General features: G+C 45.7%; 1 protein-coding gene and 1 non-coding gene across 2 annotated transcripts in view; both read right to left on the reverse strand.

Moving 5' to 3' along the window:
• Positions 1–908: 908 nt before the first annotated feature.
• The window catches only part of LOC102917190 (uncharacterized), a 41,730-nt gene continuing 21,687 nt past the window's right edge, over positions 909–20,951 (reverse strand). Inside the window, exons 7-10 of the mRNA XM_042268104.2 lie at positions 15,230–15,311; positions 9,203–9,662; positions 8,231–8,426; positions 909–2,205 (exon numbers count right to left, since the gene is read on the reverse strand). Coding sequence (XP_042124038.2) covers positions 1,361–2,205; positions 8,231–8,426; positions 9,203–9,662; positions 15,230–15,311 — 1,583 coding nt within the window. The 3' untranslated portion in view covers positions 909–1,360. The remainder of the gene's footprint in view (positions 2,206–8,230; positions 8,427–9,202; positions 9,663–15,229; positions 15,312–20,951) is intronic.
• On the reverse strand, positions 19,856–19,958 carry LOC121825549 (U6 spliceosomal RNA). Its single transcript, XR_006067876.1, has one exon. It is a non-coding gene; the product is annotated as a U6 spliceosomal RNA (small nuclear RNA).

Consider the following 20,951-nt stretch of genomic DNA (forward strand, 5'->3'; position numbering starts at 1 on the left):
TTCGAGACAGGGTTTCTCTGTGTAGCTTTGCGCCTTTTCCTGGAACTTACTTGGTAGTCCAGGCTGGCCTAGAACTCACAGAGATCCACCTGGCTCTGCCTCCCGAGTGCTGGGATTAAAGGCGTGCGCCACCACCGCCCGGCCGAGAGCTGATTTTCATAGACGTGAGTATAGACAGGGTTGATATAAAACTCACAGGCTGACAAAATGATCCCAGTAATGAAAATATGTGTTCACACCAGGAGGTGGTGGTGGTGGTGGTGCATACCTTTAATCCCAGCACTTGGGAGGCAGAGCCAGGCGGATCTCTGTGAGTTTGAGGCCAGCTTGGTCTACAGAGCAAGTTCCAGGACAGCCTGGGTTAGATAGAGAAATTCTGTCTCAAAAAACCATGGCCACACATAGAAAGCTTATCTCAAGAAGAGTGTGTGCTCACTGTCAGGACAGCACACTACAACAGTGCAGACCATCAGGCAGCTATACCCATCCATACTCGCCTATGATTTCATCACACATTCACAAGCTCCAGACTGGAGGCAGTCGCTCTTTCCTTCCTTCCTCTATCCTCCTCCCCTTTCTTTGACATGGTCTAGCCAGTCTGGAACTCATGATCCTCTCTTTATGAGAGTATACCCCCATGCCTGGCCAATATTTTAACCAAGAGTGTTCAGTAACATGGCTACTGATAGGCTCAGTGGGTGAGGAGCTTGCCACCAGGTCTTACAACCTGAGTTTGATTCCTGGGACCCATATGCTGGATGGAAGGAGAGAATAATTCATTCAAGTTGTCCTCTGGCTTCCACATATGTGCTAGGGCATGCACACACTCACATACCCATCCACCCACCCACCCACCCACCCACCCACCCAAAAACTGAAAAAAAAAAAAAACAAAAAAAAAAACCAAGTGTTTTTTTAACATCTTCATTTATCACAATAATAGTCCTGAGACATTACATGATGCTATACGTTTATTCTGAAACATACTGTTCAAGGTGGCTCAGTTCTTTACAAACTACAACTGTGGAATATATGTTAAAACAGTTAAACAATTTTAATGTTTCCTCCTTAACTACACTGGACACACATCAGTTTAACTATGCGGAAGGCAATGTCAGCATAGTTCACTAGGGCCTGGAGTGTGAAGAGGGACCCTGCTGGCCGAGGTGACCACTGTGGGGCTCACAGCTGCTCCATAGACCTCCGCCTGCCCTGTCACTGTGGAGTCCTCCCTCCATGGCATCCCTTGATGACTAGAGCAAAATCTACCACCAAACATCATTGTATTACAGAGCTGCTCTCTAGCATTCACATTCTAATGTTTACAACAACAAGAACAACAACAGAGGAGGATGGGCAGTTACAGTACTTCTCCCTCTCCAGTGTGGACTCTCTGATGTTTGGAAAGGTTGGACTTGCTACAGAAGGTTTTCCCACAGTGGTTACACCAATAGGGCTTCTCGCCAGTATGGATTCTGTGATGCTTATTAAAGTTTGAACTATGGTTGAAGGCCTTGCCACACTCCTTACACTTATAGGGCTTCTCCCCTGTGTGCAGGCGTTGATGGGAACTGAGACCTGCGTGCTGACTAAAACTCTTTCCACACTCGTTACACTGGTAGGGCTTCTCCCCCGTGTGGATGCGATAGTGTCGAATGAGGCTGCCCTTCCCACTGAAGGCTTTCCCGCAGTCTTTACACTGATAGGGCGCCTCTTCTGTGTGCATCCTTTGATGTTTAAGGAGCTCTGCGCTCTGCCCAAAGGCTTTCCCACACTTACAGTCATAGGGCCGGTCCACCAAGTGTGTTCTGTAATGAAGGGTCAGGTTGGAGCTGTGGCTAAAAGCCTTCCCACACTTTGTGCACACATAAGGCTTCTCCCCAGTGTGTGTTCTCCGGTGTTTAGTGAGGTTTGAGCTATTGCTAAAGGCCTTCCCACACTCTGCACATATGTAACGTTTCTCTCCCGGGGCAGGCTTAGCAGACATGGATTCTGCCCCTCTCCTGGAACCTGCGTCCTGCAGAGAAGCTCTTGCTCCCCTCTCCCTTCCCAGACTGTTGGCCCACTGCCTTTCTGACCTTGACCTGTACTTATTGGCAGCAATCATGGGGATGATGTCCCTTTTGAGTCCGTCTGCATGAGACTCCTCTTCAGAACTTCTCTGCTCATCTGCTGAGTCCTCCTTCTGAGGATTCGATTTCAAACCTGAAAGCAGGTGGGTTAAGGATGCATCAGTTGTTCCTGTTCTGAGAATGCAGCTGGTACAGGGGAAGCAGGATCACCAAGGGAGGTAGATGGATTTGAAAGGATGATGATGTGTGAAACAGCTCTAACAGCAATACAAATGAAGTTACTGTCACATCTAGTTTATGGTACTGTGCGTTCAGAGGGCCCCTGCCCCTAGTACCTATTACATGATTATTTTACAGTTCTCACTATCTAGAAAGAGTGTGTTCCCTCCCCACTCCCACCCCCGTATGCTCTGAAGCAGTCTAGAATACACTGGAATATTCTGTCTGTGACTTCACATTTGCTTCTACAAGATACTCAGAGCCAATGTTTGTGAAGGATTTCTGCCTTGGAAGGTTTCTGGGCCATGCAGGTAAAAGAAAGGAGCTCAAGTTTCTACCAGGGTAAACATCAGGTTTCAGTGCTGTGGGTGAGGTTGAGTTCCACTCACGCTCAAACTGGTCAACTCCCCCATGTCCTGTGCTACCGGCTCAGTCTTCCAGTACAGCACACCTTCTCAGGGGTACATAAGCTTCTTTAAGAACAGTGCCAACTCCCCTCCCTTAAGAGCACTTAAAAGCCCTTTCCCCAAATGGGCATTAAAACCTGAGCCTGGGCCAGGTATAGTGGCGCACATCTTTAATCCTAGCACTTGGGAGCAAGAGGCAGGTGGATCTCTGTCTTTTGTGGCAGCCTAGTCTACATGGTGAGTTCTGGGCCAGATAAGGTTACATAGAGAGACCAAAACAAAAGACAAGAAAAATAAACAAAATTACAATCAAGTCAGAACCAACCAACCAGTCCACCAACCGAACAGAAAAAAAAATCCACAAAAACAAAAAAACCCAGCTCATTTCCAGCTCTGGTAACACTTCCTCCTGGTCTTCCACTCTGTGTAGAAATGATATGTGAATATGCAAAGGGAAGTGTATACAACAGGATTCAATCTATCCTATTGTAATTTTTCCTCCAACTGTCATAATTTTTCTCTTAAGTTTTTACAGTTGACTATAATTCCATTGTGTATATATGTACATTTTCTTTATCCACTGATACCCAGGCTGGTTCCACATTTTGGGTATTATGAACAGAGCTATAGTAAAATTAGCCCAGTCTCTGTGATATGCTGACTTAGAACCCTCTAGATATGAAGCTGGGTATGGTGGTACACATCTCAAATCCCAGCACCAGAAGTAGAAGCAGGACCAGGAGTTCAAGGTCACCCTCCTTTACATAACACTTCTGAAGCCAGTATCCCCCCCATCCTCACTCCCCCAGACAGGGTTTCTTTGTGTGGCCTTGGGTGTCCTAGAACTCACTCTGTAGACCAGGCTGGCTTTGAACTCAAGAGATCCTCTTGCCTCTGCCTCCTGAGTGCTGGTATCAAAGGTGTGAGGATCAAAGGTGTGAGCTACCACCACCAGCCAGTGTCCTTTTTTAACCATAAATAAATAAATAAATAAAACAAACAAATAAATAAAAAAATTGTGTTCATATGGGAATTTTCCTTGCACATATTAAAGTGTACTGTGTGCATGCCTGGTTCTCATGGAGTCCAGAAAAGGGTGCCAGATCCCCAAAACTGCAGTTCTGGATTGTTTCAAGCTGCCACGTGGGTGCTGGGAACTGAAAATGGATCCTCTGCAAAAGCACCAAGTGCTCTTACCTGTCTAGCCATCTCTCCAGTCCCAATTATCCCAGATTTATTTTTATATTTAAGATTTATTTTTATGCATGTGTGTAACTGTGTGTCTGCTACATGTACACAGGTGTCCACAGAGGCCAGAAGAGGCCAGGAGGTCTCTTGAAGTGGGAGTTAACACACAAGCAGTTGTGAGCAGCCTCCTGTGGGTGCCGGGCTCAAGCCTCTGTCCTCTGCAACAGCAGAAAGTGCTCTTATCTACTGAGCCATCTCTCCAGCCCCTAATTTCTATTTACAACTGAAAAGGTACACTGGGTACACAGTCTACTGACAGCGGTGCCAGGGCGGTCAGTCAGGAGCGCATGCCTATCAACTGTCTGTATTCTGCACTCATTTGTGTGGTGCCCTCAAGAGCAGGAGGTTGGCTATCCCAGGCGGAATCAAGTTTCAAAGGGTCAGAGTCTCAGAATCCAAAGCAAGGGGGAGGGGACAGAAGGAGTGCGTGGCACAGAACAGAAAGGGAAGGAAGAGAGCAGACTGAGGTAGGATGGTATTCTAAAAGTGGGGATTGTGGGGGAACACTTTAATCTGCTAGAGGGAGGGTCTTCCTTCTTTTGGGGACAGGGTCTCACTCTGTAGACTCTTCTGTAACATACTAGGTTTGCAACAGGCCCCCAGGTCCTAGCACAACCGACACCATGATGGAAGTGCCATTCAGGCCTTGGAACCCAGCACACAGCACCACCACCTGCTGAAACAAGAACGAGGACGCAGCCCATCAAAGTCCACAGTTCTGAGGAAGTTCCTAAATGTACTAACCTTGCTTTTTGGCTTCTGGCTAACATTCTTGCTAACTGAAGTGTGTCAACCCAGGATGTGGTTTTTATGCTTAAAAGCACATCCAGAGAAAGGCTAGGGACTGCACTCTGGCCCTGAATACCCAGTTGTTGTGGAGTATTTGTTTAACTGTGTAACGATGTGTCGCTGTTTTACCTTGCCTGCCTCTGACTGGTATAATAAAAAGCTGAACAAAGTATAGGTGGGACTTCTGGGCAGGGAGAACAAGTAGGAGGAGGATTTTAGACTCAAAGGAAGAAAGAAAAGAGACACCAGGGAGACGCCAGGGGCCAGCCAGCTAGACATGGAGGAAGCAGGAAAGTAGGACATAGAGAATGAAAGAAAGGTAAAAAGCCCCAAGGCAAAACCTAGATGAATAAAAACAGGTTAAATTAAGTTATAAGAGCTGGAGGGGCTGGAGAGATGGCCCAGTGGTTAAGAGCACTGACTGCTCTTTCAGAGGACCTGGATTCAATTCCCAGCATCCACATGACGGCTCACGGCTGTCTGTAACTCTAATTCCATGGGATCTGATGCCAATGCACATAAAAGTTAAATAAATTAAAAAAGAGCTAGCGGATAAGCTGAAGCTAAGGCTGAGCCTTCATAGGTCTCCGTGTCTTTATTTTGGGATCTGGTTGGCAGCACAAAGACAATTCCAGCTACACCCAGTGTAAGCTGCTGCCAGATAATGAAGACCTTCTCTTGGCTTGAACCATGTCTGAGCGGTCTTCTCTAGTAGACACCTCACAACAGGTATATCTAGGCTGGCCTCAAACTCATGGCAATCCTCCTGCTTCAGATTTTCAAGTGTTGTGCAAAGTTATATTCTTGGTTTTCTTCATGTATAATTAATTACTCTGGCAGTCCAGGGAAGCCCCCAGGTAAGTGGAAGATTATTAACAACTCTAAACAGTGAAAAACTTAAATTAACAGTTTAATTTTCACTTTTCCCAGAGAATATGATTTTGTTGTTTCTTGAGTCAGAGTGTCAATATATAGCCCAGCCTGGCCTTGAACTCTTCTACCTCAGCCTTTGTGAGTGCCGGGATTACAGGGCGTGTGACACCATATCTGGCTGGAGAATGTGGGAATTTTGTTGCTCATTTTTTAGACTTACTTTATGTACATGCATGTTTTGTCTATATGTATGTATGTGCACCATATGTGTGTTTGGTGCCTGAAGAGTCAGAACGAGGAACTGGAGAGTTCCAGATGCTGAGGAGCTACCACGTGGGTGCTGGGAGCTGAACTCAAGTCCTCTGCAAGAATAACAAGCACTCTTAACTGCCACCTCTCTCCAGCCCCCTAGAATGTAGCTTTCAACAGACTTAGGCCAGGAGTGATGGTGCACACTTTCAGTCCAGCACTCAGAAGGGACAGGCAAGCAGCTCTGAGTTCTAGGCCAGCCAAGACTGCACACTGGGACCCTGTCTCATTAATAAATAGGAATTACTGAGTGTGCGCAGGCATTTCTGTAACTGCCTGTGTGAAGGTCAGAGGACAACTCCAGAACTTAGTTCTCTCCTTCTATGATGTAGGTTTCAGGGATGGAACTCAGGTCACTGGGCTTTCAGAGCAAGCACTTTAACTGCTGAGCCATCTTGTCTGTCCCTATGATGTACATTTTCAAACAATTATTTTTATTTATGTGCCTGCTTATCTGTATGTGTACCACAAATGTGCAGGTACTGTTGTAGGAATTTAGCAGAATCACTGTATGGGGCAGATATTAAAACAAACAGTTGTTTTTTCAGAAGTACTTTGACCTTGGAGAATCCTCGTGGAAAACAGTGATTGTTTCGCTAAGGTGGTACTGTAGCATCCCAGGATTTTGGGCACAAAACACCTCAGACCTACCGGAGGCTCTTGTCTTATTGTGTACTGCAAAGGATACATAATAAAGGACTAGAGTAATGGCATGTGATGCTCTCCTTCAGGAAGACATGTAAATTAGATTAGGGACCTTGGTATGAGGAAATACTTTATGTAATTTTTAATAAATACATCTTTGTACAACTTTTCGGGGGTTCAGTCCATCAGAAGATGCTGGACCTTCCTGCTGCCCGACAGGCCTTAAAATTTCATCTTGGGAGTGCCTTCTTTCTTAAACCGACCTGTACACTACTCGGTGCACCCTGACAAGATGCCCTTGGAGAGCAGACCTTAGTAACTAGAGTTATAGACCATTGTAAGGCACTCCATATGGGTGCTAGGAAATGAACTGGGTCCTCTGTAAGAGCAGCCACTGCTCTTTACTGCTGAGCCGTCTCTCCAGCCCCAATACAGTTTTTTGTTTGTTTGGGGTTTTTTGGACAGGATCTCTCTACAAAGCACTGGCTCATTATGTAGAGCAGGCTGGCCTTGAACTCACAGAAATCTCACCTGCTTCTGCCTCCCAAGTACTGGAACTAAAGGTGTGCTCCACTATGCCTGGTACAGAATATAGTTTTCAACAGGACTCAAAATTTTGTTTCCAAGAGGGGGTTTCAAGTGTCTAGGACATGGTAAGTAATTCAGGCATTTTCTAAGGGCCACGGCTCTGCTCATGAACATACCATATCCATGAAAAATGATAAATACAAGATTTGGAACAATGTGATATATTTTCATCAACATGTAAATCTAATTAATCTTTGAAAACTTTATTATACCAGGTAAATGAAAGTATATAAGAGCAGAAACAACCTGTAGAAAAATAAGGCTGATATGTAAACCATGATTTGTGGAGATCTGAGGTAGGGGAAGTTAGTTACCCTAATATACTTTTTTTTAAGACAAGGTCTCATAAAACCTAGACTAGTCTTGAACTCACCATGTAGCCAAGGATGACCTTGAATCTGAGTGCTGGGGATGGAACCCAGGGCCTCCTGCATGCTAGGTAAGCACTCTATAAACTGAGCTATATTTCCAACCCCTAATTTATTTCTGACCTGTGACATCTGCAGAGATTCAGAACGGAGGCTCCTTGGCCTTTTCCAGACCCAGTCTGTCCTGCTACGTATCCCAGGAAACTGACCCTTAGGCCTAAAGACTTTTCACACCATCGGCTGCAGTTGAGTCTGCTAACTGGTACACCAGAAAATGTGTGACAGGAACAGTGTGAAAATGAGGTATTTATCCCATTTTCCCCTCTTTACACAATGGTAGGACCTAGGGCCATGGCTCCTAGCACGTGACTTCCTCCTTCCCTACCAAGGCTCGGCTCTTGTCTGGTTCTGTAATACCAGGTCTTCTTTCTTGGCCCTTGGGGCTCACAGGCAGCAATACCTCTTCACTGTTGTCTAGTTCGGCACTATCCTGGCTCATTCAGCCTGTCCATGTCTCCCAATCAGTGCCACTCCTTTTTAAAACAGCTCACTCCACTCAACCCTCTGCAAGCATGCTGCCCGTCCTAGTGCTGGGAACCTGTCCGAGGCAGTCGGGTTTGGGAGGAAAGTGCATGACTTCTGCCTAGGCTGCTCAACCAGTCAGGTCAATCTAGAGTTACAGAGCTCTCTGGACACCAAGATGGGTCCTTACCTTGCCGCTTTCTTGGATCCTGAGTGAAAACCTCCTCCTCACCAGTCTCTTGGATGTACAGGGGCCCCCAATACTCATACTTGGGGCTGGCATCCACAGGCTGAGCTTGGGTAGTACTGCTTAAGGACTCCATTGCAGTTCCTGAAGTTGACATCTTCTCCCAAGCCTGCTTCTGTTCATTTGGAGGAGATGAGACCTAGAGACAGTAAGAAATGACGTATGCATAGCTGACTCAAGATGAGAAGAATCTCAAGCAAGCTAAGCAGAATTCTAGGGAAGGAGGGGAAAAATATCCATCCCACTTGGTTCCCACAGTTACTTCAGGATAAGAGCAGACAACAGGAGGAAACATGATCTAGCTCCCCAGAAACTTCTAGCTGGTTAATAATCTTACTGGATGCTGTTGTGTAACAGTTTCTGCCTTCCATCCTACAGGAAGGTAAACAACATAAACTAGCCTCAGGAAGTCCCTGAAACTGACCAGATTCATTAGGCCCCTCCCTGTCTGAGTAAGGAATAAAAGCTGGGAGTCCCTCTGAGACTAGTGGAACAGAGCTGTACAGGAGACCAAGCAAAGCCAAGCTGCAAACAAGAGTCTCAGACCAGCTGAGCTGCCTGGACAAAACATTCTCCAACCTGCTAAGCTGCCTGCAGGCTGTGCAGTGTGCTCCAGGTTCCCAGCTTTGTGAGCTGTCACGTATGCTGGGCTCTGGTGATGCAGCTGTCTTGAGTCACTTCTGCTCCTGTAAGTAACCCCTCACCCAAACTTTAATAAGCAACCCCAATAAAACTTATCAGTTCACCAAGCTGGACTTTGGTGGTGTCTGTAGTTTGGTCTGTTATGGGTTCCCTATCTGGGGTGAGTAGACGTGTGTTGTGTCTCCCCGGGAAAAGTTGCACACAACAGATGGACAAGCCCTGACTGCTGCCAAGGATGTTATGTCTCCTAGCATCTGATGGCCTCCCGCCCACCTGCAGTCCTGGCTCATCCAGTTCTTGCTCCAGGTCTTCCAGGAGAGTGACGGCCTCCTCTGCACTCTCAGGGCAGTGCTGCTGCACCCAGGCCTGGAGCTCTCGAGGCAGGATGGTCAGGAACTGCTCCAGCACCAGCAGCTCTAGAATCTGCTCCTTGGTGTGGATCTCGGGCTGCAGCCACTCACAGCAGAGCACCCGAAGCTGGCTCAGTGCCTCCCGGGGCCCAGGAGTGTCATGGTACCCAAACTGCCTGAAGCGCTGACGGGATATCTCTAGGTTAGGGCGGCACTTATCCTTCTCTTCATCCTCTTCAGCTTTAAGAGTCGAAGGCCCCATTGGCTCCTGAGGTGGCCTGGGGCCCAGAACTGTGGCCATGCCCACCACCTTGGTCATCACACAGATTCCAGAAAGAGCAGGATCTGGGGAGCAGACCTGGTACCTCTGGGTTTCTGTTTCTTAAGGGCCACACTTCAAACCTACAAAAACACAGTTGCCATAAAATTATCAAAAAAGTTTTTCTGATCTTCATCACAGGTAGTTGCCACCAGACAACTACCATATAAAAAGTATTGTTCAGAGCTGGTGGGATGGCTCAGTGGATCAAAGTGCTGCTGGGCCTGACCACCCTTTGTGATCCACATGGTGGTAGAAGAGAACCAACTTCTTCAAGTTGTTCTCTGACCGCATGTGTACGTCATGCGTGTGTGCTCGCGCGTACACACATACATACATGCACACACACACACACAAACACACACTGTATATATACAAAAAAAGCACTGTTCAGAAATGATGTTTGCAGGAAAATGGATGGAAGGGGAAATTATCATGTTCAGCAAGAGAAGCCAGACTCACCAAAATAAGCTGAGCACGTATTCTTTCCTATGCAGAATTTGAAGGGTGGGAGCAGACATGAAAGTAAAAGGGATGTGGAAGGGATAGAGGGGTGTGAGGGGTACAAGAAAGGGGAACTAAGGACTAAGTATGATTAAAGTAATTATATGTGCTATGGTTGTTTGCCTAAGAACGGCCCCTATAGGTTCATATATTTGAAAGCTTAGTCACCAGGGACTGTACTACTTGAAAGGATTAGAAGGATTAGGTGTGGCCTTGTTGGAGGAAGTGTGTCATTGGGGGTGGGCTTTGAGGTTTCAAAAGCCCACAATAGGGGCTGGAGAGATGGCTCAGAGGTTAAGAACACTGGTTGTTCTTCCAGAGGTCCTGAGTTCAATTCCCAGTACCCGTATGGTGGCTCACAACCATCTGTAATGAGATCTGGTGCCCTCTTCTGGCCTGCAGGGATACATGCAAATAGAACACTGTATACATAATAAATAAATCTTTAAAAAAAAAAAAAGCCCACAATAGGCCCAGTGTTGCTCCCTCTGCCTACAGATCAGGATACAGCTCTTAGTTACTGGGCCAGTGCCTGCCTGCATGTGGCCATGCTTCCTGCCACGATGATAATGTACTTGACCTCTGAAACTGTAAACAAGCCCCCAATTAAACACTTTCTCTTATAAGAGTTGGTTTGGTCATAATGTCTCTTCACATCAACGGAACAGTGACTAAGAATGTGTGCATGGAAATATCACAATGAAGCCTGTTACTTTGTACCATTAGTACATACAAATTAGAAAAATACATATTGTTCAAAATCGTTCTGGAGTCAGCTAAGTCACCTGATGTGAGTTGTGTCCATTTTCCCCCAAAGTCCAGAGTGGCATAATTTAAAAATAGATCTTTGCTCCAAAAACTGTTTCACAATCTTGTAACTATAGGTACCTTAGTTTCTATGGTTTCAGCAAACTAATACTGTCTGAACACAGAAAAGTAGACTAGTCAAATGATTGTGTTTGTCAGCATGAGCATGTATGTCCCAGGCTGGAATTAACTAGCTTGTTAAAAAAATAATGGCATATAGGGGCTAGGAAGACAGCTCAGGAGAAGAGTGTCTGTCTGGTGGATACAAAGCTTTGGGGTCTACTCCTAGCACCAAATAAATAAATGAATAAAAACTTTAAAACAGAAGTAATCCAAGTCTAATTAGGATACAATCTGAATTTATCTGACTTTTGTTTTGTTTTTCGAGACAGAGTTTCTCTGTGTAGCTTTGGAGCCTGTCCTGGAACTCACTCTGTAGACCAGGCTGGCCTCAAACTCAGAGATCTGCCTGCCTCTGCCTCCCGAGTGCTGGGACGAAAGGCGTGCGCCACCACTGCCCGGCTTATCTGACTTTTTAAGGAGAACATATTCAATTGTTTTTCTTTTGGGGTGTGTGTGTACGTGTATAGACAAGTGTACAGATGAACTTTCCTGTGCATAGATCAGAGGTCAATGTCAGACATCTTCTCCTGTCACTGTTCACCTTATTTATTGTTTGTTTTGAGACAGGGTCTCTCACTGAACCTTGAGCTCATGGCCAGCAAGGCTTGCTGGCTGGCCAGGGAACCCAGGGATCTGCCAGTCTCGCCCTTCCAGTACTGAGATTTCAGGCACAAGCAGACAAATCTGGGATTTTACCTGTGCTCAGGTCCTCATGCTTGCACAGAAAGCATTTTACTAACTAAGCCTCTTCCCAAGTCCCATATTCAAGTTTTTATTTAAGTGTCTTTAGCGTTAAGAAAAATTTTAATTTTAAAACCGTGTGTCATTGTGTTTACATTCCCATGTGCACATGAGGGCAGGTACCTGTGGAGGGCAGTAGTGGGAACCCCTGGAGCTACAGACATTTTGTGAACTGCCTAACAAGACTGCTGGGAAACAAATTAGGGTCTTCTGCCAAGAGCAGTACATATTCTTTTTTTTTTTTTTCTCTTTCTAGACAGGGTTTCTCTGTGTAGTTTTGGAGCCTGTCCTGGAACTCACTCTGTAGCCCAGGCTGGCCTCATACTCACAGAGATCCGCCTGGCTCTGCCTCCTGAGTGCTGGGATTAAAGGCGTGCGCAACCACTGCCCATCAAGCAGTACATATTCTTAACCACTGAATCATTTCCCCAGTCACCATTGCCCTTTTTTTGTTTGTTTGTTTGTTTGTTTTGTTTTTTGAGACAGGGTTTCTGTGTAGCTTTGGAGCCTGTTCTAGGACTTGCTCTGCAGACCAGGCTGGCCTCAAACTCAGAGACCCGCCTGCCTCTGCCTCCTGAGTGCTGGGATTAAAGGCGTGCGCCACTATCACAGGGCGCCCTTCCCCTTTTTAATTGATCAATTTTGTGTGTCAGAGTGAGGTGTATGCATGCCACAGTATGTATAGAGGTTTTTTTTTTTTTTTTTGGTTTTTCGAGACAGGGTTTCTCTGTGTAGCTTTGCGCTTTTCCTGGAACTCAGTTGGTAGCCCAGGCTGGCCTCGAACTCACAGAGATCCGCCTGGCTCTGCCTCCCGAGTGCTGGGATTAAAGGCGTGCGCCACCACCGCCCGGCTAGAGGTTTTTTTAAGAGGTTAGAGCTAACTTGCAAGACTCACTTCTCTTCTTCCATCATGTAGGTTCCAGGGACCAAACTCAGGCCATCAGGCTTGGGGACAAGCACCTTTACTGGCTGGCCCATCTTTTGTGGCCTTGCTGTTAGATTTTAACAGAATAATGGGTAGAAAGACAAAAACGAATGTGTGTTGTTGTTGTTGTTGTTGTTGTTATTTTCGAGACTGGGTCTCGATGCATAGCCTTGGCTGACCTGGAATTCATAACCGATTGGCCTGCCTCTCCTTCTGAGCTCTGGGATTAAAGTGGTGTCACCGATCTCAGCAGAATACATGCTTGCAGTTACTTAGTCGGAGAAAATACATATCACTGAAAAGAAACTGACAGGAAAATTCAACCAAAAAAGGTGATGAAAACAAAAAGACATTTTTCTTTTAGCTTTTGGACATTTGGTATCTCCCACTTGGTACCCTAGAATGGAACACTAATTGAACCATCGAATGTGCCTTGCCTTCATTCAGCCTTTCAGTCCTGGACTCTAAAAGTCTCTTTAGTAGATTTTTATGGTTGTGATGGGAGAGCATGTCTGCAATCCCAGCATTGTGAGACAGGCCAAAGCCAGAGCCTTGGCTACGGAGTGAGTTGAGGCCATTAGGCCAGCCTGTGAAAAATGTATGCACAGCAAATGCCCTCTCTCAAACACCACCACCACCACAAAAGGGATGTAGAGAGAAGAAAATGGTAGGAGATGGGATAGGAGTGAGAGAAATGCTTCCACCTGACTGGCTTGTTGTGGGTTTTTTTTTTTTTTTTTTTTTGGCAAGATTTAAAAAAAAAACCTGATAATAAACTATCTTGGCATCCCCCCTCCCCTCCAAAGAAAGCCAGTAATTTCGAATTTGGTTATGCTGAGCTTGCCATTTGGAGATGCCCTCCCTCCCCAAGTCTTTGTTTCTGAAAATTTCTTAAATGTTCATAAAATCAAAAAGCCAGGCAGATCTATGTGAGTTCGAGCCAGCCTGGGCCACAGAGTGAGTTCCAGGACAGGAGCAACACTACACAGAGAAACCGTCTCGAAAAACTAAAAAAAGACAGCTAGGGCTATACAAAGAAACCCTGTCTCCCCCCTCCCTCCTCCCCACTCCTGAGACAGACCAGGCTGTCCTCGAACTCACATAGATCCGCCTGGCTCTGCCTCTCGAATGAGGCGTGTGCCACCACCGCCTGGCAGAAACCCTGTCTTAAAAAACCTTTTGGTTTTACAACAAAACCCAAAGCTATCTTAAAGGTTTAACTGGACTGGCAAGATGGCTAGGTGAGTAACGAGGGCAACTTGTTACCAAGTTGATCCTGGTGCCCACATGATGGAAGGGAAGCACTGATTCATGCAAATTGTCCTTTGACCTACACACACACACACACACACACAGCAAATAAAATAATAAGTTTTAACTCTTGCAGTCTACCAGCAGAGGCATGTAGCCTATTCGGGGCAGGCTTCTGGTCACTTCCCAATTTTGCCCTCCTTTATGCCAAATCTGCAAAGTTTATATACCCCTCTTAATCAGCCTCAAACTCATTCTGTATAAGGCGAGGTATACATAAGTCAAAGTATCACAGATTGCAGCAAATGAACAGCAATTACTACCTAGTGGTAGATAAAGCCTTTAAGAACAGTCTGTACTTGGAAACTCCAAGCTGAAGCCGTGGTGACACACACCTGTTAATTACAGCACTGGGGATAGCAGAGACAGGAGGATGACCAATTATACGCCAGCCTGGGCTATACAGCAAGACCCTGTCTCAAACCGAGCAAACTTATTTTCGAAAAACTTCTAGGCAAGCCAATAATTTTTGAGGAGCATAACTGCGGGGCGGATCTAATTGCTAAGAAAGGATCCTTTAGAGCGAGTCAAATTCTGCATCAGTTCAATAGCCCTGGACCAATACTCAGTTTCTCATCAGAAGCCTTCCAGCATTTGAAAAACAACTTTTGTGCCTGTTAATCTTCTGTTCAGTTTTTCAATTGTCCCCCTTCAACACAGATTTCCAAGCATGTCAACCCACTAAATAAATCACCTTTCTCTCCTATACTCTACTTACAAACGATCCTCTAAAAATCTTTCCAAACTCAAGCAGATCCCTGTTCTGTGCACACAAAGCCTAACGGGACTATTTCCCCGCCTGGACTGGACATTACCCAAGATTAATGAGATTCGGGTTTTCACACAATGTTCCTAACCTCAGGCGTGTTCGTAACAATCCTGAGTTTAAATCTCCGGGCGAGAGATAGGGAAAAAAGAAGGCAGTTTCCTTCGGATAACATAAGAGCTCAGCTGAAGGAGATCGCAGAAAAAGCGATTCCGGAAGCAAAAGAAACAAGGTTTTGTTCGAGAAAGCCCTTGGAGGGTGGAAAGGCTTTCGGTAGAGCGGCGCCTACAGCAGCTGGGCGGGGCCGCTCCTCCCTAGGCAACCTCCCAGAACCACGATGGACGAATCCCCGGAACCAGAACCACAGCTGCTAAGCCCGTTCCTCCCTCTCTACACCGTCCGGCCAACGCTCCTTTTCCCGGCCGCTAGGCTAACCCGGGACTCGCAGGCTCACCGTGACTCAGAACCGCTTCGGAGTCTGGAACCCGCACAGCCGCTGAACAACGGCGCAGCCGGAATTGCGTCAGGGCCCCGCCCTGCGGGAGGGGGGGCGCAGTCGCCCCTCTAGAAATCCGGGAATTCTCGGTATCCTAGTCGAGTCGACCCTGGAGCTGTCCTAGACTTGATCTGTCCAGTCCCCACCCCCACCCCCCCTTTTTTTTCTATTTCTTTTTTGTTCTCTCCTTCTCCCCTCCCCCTCCCTCTCCCTTTTGTTTTCCTTTTTTTTTGTTTTTGAGACAAACATCTCATTATGTAGCTCTGTCTGGCCTGGAACCCTGTATACCAGGCTGGCCTCAAACTCAAAACGATCCTGCCTCTCGCTCAATGAGTAAAGAACGAGCTTGCTATATATACAAGCGTAAGGACCTAAGTTTGGATTTCTAGCACCACATAAAAAGCCTGTGATACATTACATGCCTGTAATCCCAGTGCTGGGAGGATCCCTGGGGCCTGCTCAAAAACAAGGTAGAGAAGCAACTGAAGAAGACTTGACATCAACCTCTGGCCTTTACATGGATGCGCACACACTTGTGTACACGAGCACAAACACAGAGAACAATCTGCCTGAGCTCTTCTTCACATATGAAGAAACCAGTGTCTCGACAGATCAGATGCAGTGCATGCTGGAGTGTGGACAGTAAAGCTGAGAGTAGAATTCGGTTCTCTAACCGTGCATGTTTGTTATTTCACCACAGATTTTTCTTTCCGGTGCTGGGTATGGTACCCAGTGCCTTAGGCGTGCTATAGCCATCATCAAGCTATTTCCCTGGCTCTGAAGAGATGTTTAAAAATATATAACACTAGAGCTGGATGTGGTGGCCCACACCTGCCATCCCAACACTGGAGCTGCAGGCTGGGTGATCAGGAGTTTAACGTCATTCTCAGCTACATATTCCAGGCCAGCTTGGCCTTCATGAGACTCTGTGTGAAAAAAAAAAAAAGAAAAGAAAAAGAAAAAAAAAGACCCAAGTTAGCAGACAAGACAAAACTATGAGATAAGTTGTCCATTTACATCATGTTAAATCAAGTAATTTTAGGATGATCCATTCTTTTTCCATTAATATAACCATGACCATATAATGAGAAAGGAAACAAGGAAAAATTAGTCACTGTGGTGTAGGGCTCTCTGTGGTTTGCCACATGCATGTCTTTTTCAGAAATATATTGATTTCCAATGAGTTCACCGGACAAATACTTCTCAAGAATGTGTTCTATATTGTGGTGGGCCCCAAAACAGCTTGACCATACAGCTGCCATGACAGGCTTAGAAGCCCAGACACAGCTTCTGGCAGGCAACACCTGGACCCAGGAATAGCCATGAGCTGACCTCATCCAGTGGGGCCTGCATCTAAGAGGAAATACCTGACATTCCAAACGTTCCCTATACCCTTATACAAATCTCAGTCAATCAGAGTCCTGAGCCCTGGAAATGCCATCACCCCAACCTCTGCTATGATAAAAACCCCACCCTGCCTGGGCTCTGGGCTCTCTGCTCTCACTACTGCATCAAACAGACAGAGAGATCAAGCTCGGAGCTTGAAGATAATAAAGGCTCTTTGCTTTTACATGTGGGATTCGGTTTCCATGGTGGTCTTTTGGGGGTGCTCGAAATCTGGGCATAACATATATCATGTATGTATGTTATGTATGTATGTATCATGACACAAAAATTTACAAATGACAAATACACAGCTTTGGGATTGGGCAGATGGCTCAGTGGGTAAAGTGCTTGTAAAGTATATTACTTTGCTATTGTAATAAAACTGCTAAATCAAGGTAACTTATAGGAGGAAGGATTTATGGTCCCAGAGCAATAAGGGTCCACCGTGGTTGGGAGGCAGCAGGCCAGGCATGGCAGTTAAAGCGGCAAACTGGGAGCTCACATCTTGAACCTCAAGTAGGGAGCAGCAGAGCACAATGCTAGGGAGTACCCAGGGTCTCAGGGATATTGATTGCTACGTCCGGCGTGGGGTATCTGAGGGAAAAAAAAAATCTACGTACACTATATTCTTATATCTGTTAACTTTATTCCTCTAAGACAAAATTCTATCAATTCAGCTATAGCTCCACCAGGCATTCAAGGCAGGAGGAATAACTCTAGACATACCAAGCTCTTTATCCATCTCTGTGATGAAATCCTGTCTCCATAACTGCAGTTCCGTCCAGCTCCCTAGCTCAGAGCCCTGCTAATGACTAAACTCCTGTGCTTCCAGCCTCATCTTCGTCCTCTGTATCCTCTTTCTCCATCTCTGCTACTCCCTACTCCTGGCACTCAGAAAACTCTACCCGAGATCTGCTTAACCTCTATGGAACCTCTGTCTTCCTCTCCTCTCTCACCATGCCCTTCTGTCCCATTTCTACAGAAAATGCCTGCCCTTCCTTTCCCTGGGCACGAGGTTCCCTGCCTCCTCAGGAATGTTATTCTAACTCTCACCTAGATATGTAAAAACCTCCTTTGTTCTCAGTCAGTTGCTGTGGAGAGCCGCTGGGCCTCAGGTCAGGGGGATAATCTAAACTTCATTTGCACAAGAAACAAAGCTGTGAGTCTCCTGCCAGCTTGTCTTTACTTACTTGACTTTATTTAGGTACTGGCTCCCGCAGGGAAGTTACCTAGAAGTTCAGCAGGTCTGAAAATATTTGAGCACATAGGAATTTCATAGTAGAAGACAGCTGGAATATTAAAGGCTGGATAGCAACAAATATTCATAATAAATTGCTTGCCTCTTGACAGACTCTTGGCCTTCAAGGTATAGCTTTAATACACAGCTGAATCTCTATGATATATTCTTGCAGCCCAGAAGACAATGCAAATGGCTTTTGCACCCTTTCCAGCAAGGCCACGCCTCCTAAGCCTCCCTAAGCATCACCATCAACTAGGAACAAAGTATTCAAATGCCCAAGACTATAATGGACATCTCATTCAAATCACCACTGAGCAATCTGACTCTGGGTTCAGATATCCGGAACTGTAACAGGCTTTCTTGGACCACCAACCGGCTCCCAAATCAAGGCATGGAGACTTATCAATTATGAATGCTTAACCTTATCTTATGATTTCCCACGAACTCCTCTAACTTAATTTAACCTGTTTCTCTTCATCTATGTTTTGCCTCAGGGGCTTTTAACCTTTCTTTCATTCTGTATGTCCTACTTTCATGTTTCCTCCATATCTGTCTGTCTGGTGGCTGCCTGGTTGGCTGGCTCGCCCTGGGGGTCTGCTTCTCTTTCTCCCTCATTCTCTCCTGAGCCTAGATTCCTCCTACATCTTATTCTCTCTGCCTGCCAGCCCTGCCTATCCCTCTACTGCCTAGCTATTGGCCATTCAGCTTTTTATTAGACCACTCAGGTGCCTTAGGCAGGCAAGGTGAAACAGTAACACACCTTTACATAATTAAACAAATACAGCATAAGCAAAATGTAACACACCTTTACTTTTTTTGTTTGTTTGTTTGTTTTGGTTTTTTGAGACAGGGTTTCTCTGTGTAGCTTTGCGCCTTTCCTGGAACTCACTCTGTAGACCAGGCTGGCCTCGAACCCACAGAGATCTGCCTGGCTCTGCTTCCCGAGTGCTGGGATTAAAGGTGTACACCACCGCCGGGCATCCATATTTAAAGTAATATTTTGCAACATAAACAAATGTAACACATCTTTACATAGTTAAAGTAATATTCCACAACACAGAATCCATGTGAAAGTCAGATGCAGTCACACACATCTCTGTAATCCCAGCACTCCTACAGAGATGGGCTGAGGTGGAGACAGGAGACTCTCTCAAAGTTTTCTGGCCGGGTAGCCTGATGTGTGTGGTGGGAAATTAAAAAAGAGGTCCTGTGTCTATGGAAGGCAAGGACCAATATCTGCCCCTGAACCTCAACACTGAAGCATGGCTTATGTATTGTCATTTGTACATGCAAGTGTGTACAGGCTTGTGAACAAATCATTACAGATGCAGGCAGTGATAAGGAAGAAGAGCCAAATATGTGGCTGACTGAACATGTTGTCATGGGTATCCACTGGCCAACCTCTCACGACATGCCCTTATTCTTGCCACAGCCACCTTTTGCTTCTGATCCCTTGGCTGACTGTTTGAATTAGCTGTTGACGAAAACAACTCAATAAAGGTAGGAAGGGTTTTAATGGCTCACAATTCGAGGGTGTAGTCTACCATGGTGAAGGCATGAAGGCAGACTGAGGCAGTGGTCACACTGAATCCACAATTGAGAAACAGAAGGTGCTCAGTTCACTTTCTCCTCTTTATCCAGCATGTGACTCCAGCCTATAGAAGGAACTGCCCACATTTAGAGTGGGTGTAAGAATTCTGTATACGCCCAGCTCAGGGGTCTCAACGGGCGCCTTATTATGTCATCAGCGGGCGACTTCGTCCCAGCCTAAAAACTGGACATGCACCCCCCACACTTACTCTCTCTGTCTCTCTCTTTCTCTGCATCTCCCTCTCTCTGTCCTATCCCCTTCTCTCTAATAAAGCCCATTCTAACTCTGGTAACCATGGCTCGTGACTCTTCCGCCGCCGACCAAACCAGCACCATATACCCTTTTGTTTTTCTTTTCTTTCTTTTTTTAAAATATGGAACGCTTCACGAATTTGTGTGTCATCCTTGCGCAGGGGCCATGCTAATCTTCTCTGTATCATTCCAATTTTAGTATATATGCTGCCAAAGCGAGGACCATATACTCTTTCAGTGGGCAGTCCCATTTCAATGAATCTAATCTAGATAATCCCTCACCAACATGCCCAGAGATTTGTTTCCATAGTAATTTTAAACCCTGTAGAAACTGACAATCATGATATACTATTACACTAATCTGGAAGAAAGTTCCTTAGTTGCAAGTCCTTCAGATCAGGCAAAACTATGCTTTCCTTTTATGTCACAAAATGTATAGTTTTTGTTGTTTTAATATGGGGTCTCAACATGTAGTCAGCCTTTTGCCTTAGTTTTAGGAATCCTGGGATTAGAGGCTTGCACATCACTCCCGACTAGTCAGCCTTTTTGGTAGGGCTTTAAAATGCCTGAGAAGGGGCTGTGATTGTGGTTTAGTGGGTAAAATCATTTGTCACAGAAGTGTGAGGACCAGAGTGTGAATCCCCAGCACCCATATTAAAGCCATCAATGGCCACATACTAGCCTGTAACCAGGTTCAGTGAAAGACTATCTCAAGGGAATAAGGTGGAGAGCAACAGAGCAGGACACCTGATGTCCTTGTCTGGTCTCTGAGTGCATGCACCGCATATCATTTGCACACACCACATTCACATTCATGTTTGCAAAATTAGAATTGCCCTAAAAATACCCTACTGCATTCCATGATCATGTCATGAAACTGTTTCTCAACCTTGGAGTATAAAATGTAAAATGTGGGCTGGAGAGATGGTTTAGCAGGCAAAGGCACTTACCACCAAGCCTGAGGGTTTGAGTTCAATCCCTTGGACCCACATACTGGAAGGAGAGAACCAACATCTGGCATGTATACACACATACACACAAAAATAAGTGAATAAATAAATAAATGAATTAATAAACAAACAAATAAATAAATAAATGTAATAATAAAAATGTGGATGGCTTGGAGACTTGTACTCTTCACTGTCCTTTCTCTACACCATTCCATTTTGTTTTCTCCAGAGATTGATTCAACAAAGATGGATTCCCATTTGT

Source organism: Peromyscus maniculatus, chromosome 23 (genome assembly GCF_049852395.1).
Source record: "Peromyscus maniculatus bairdii isolate BWxNUB_F1_BW_parent chromosome 23, HU_Pman_BW_mat_3.1, whole genome shotgun sequence".
Taxonomy (NCBI): Eukaryota; Metazoa; Chordata; class Mammalia; order Rodentia; family Cricetidae; genus Peromyscus; species Peromyscus maniculatus.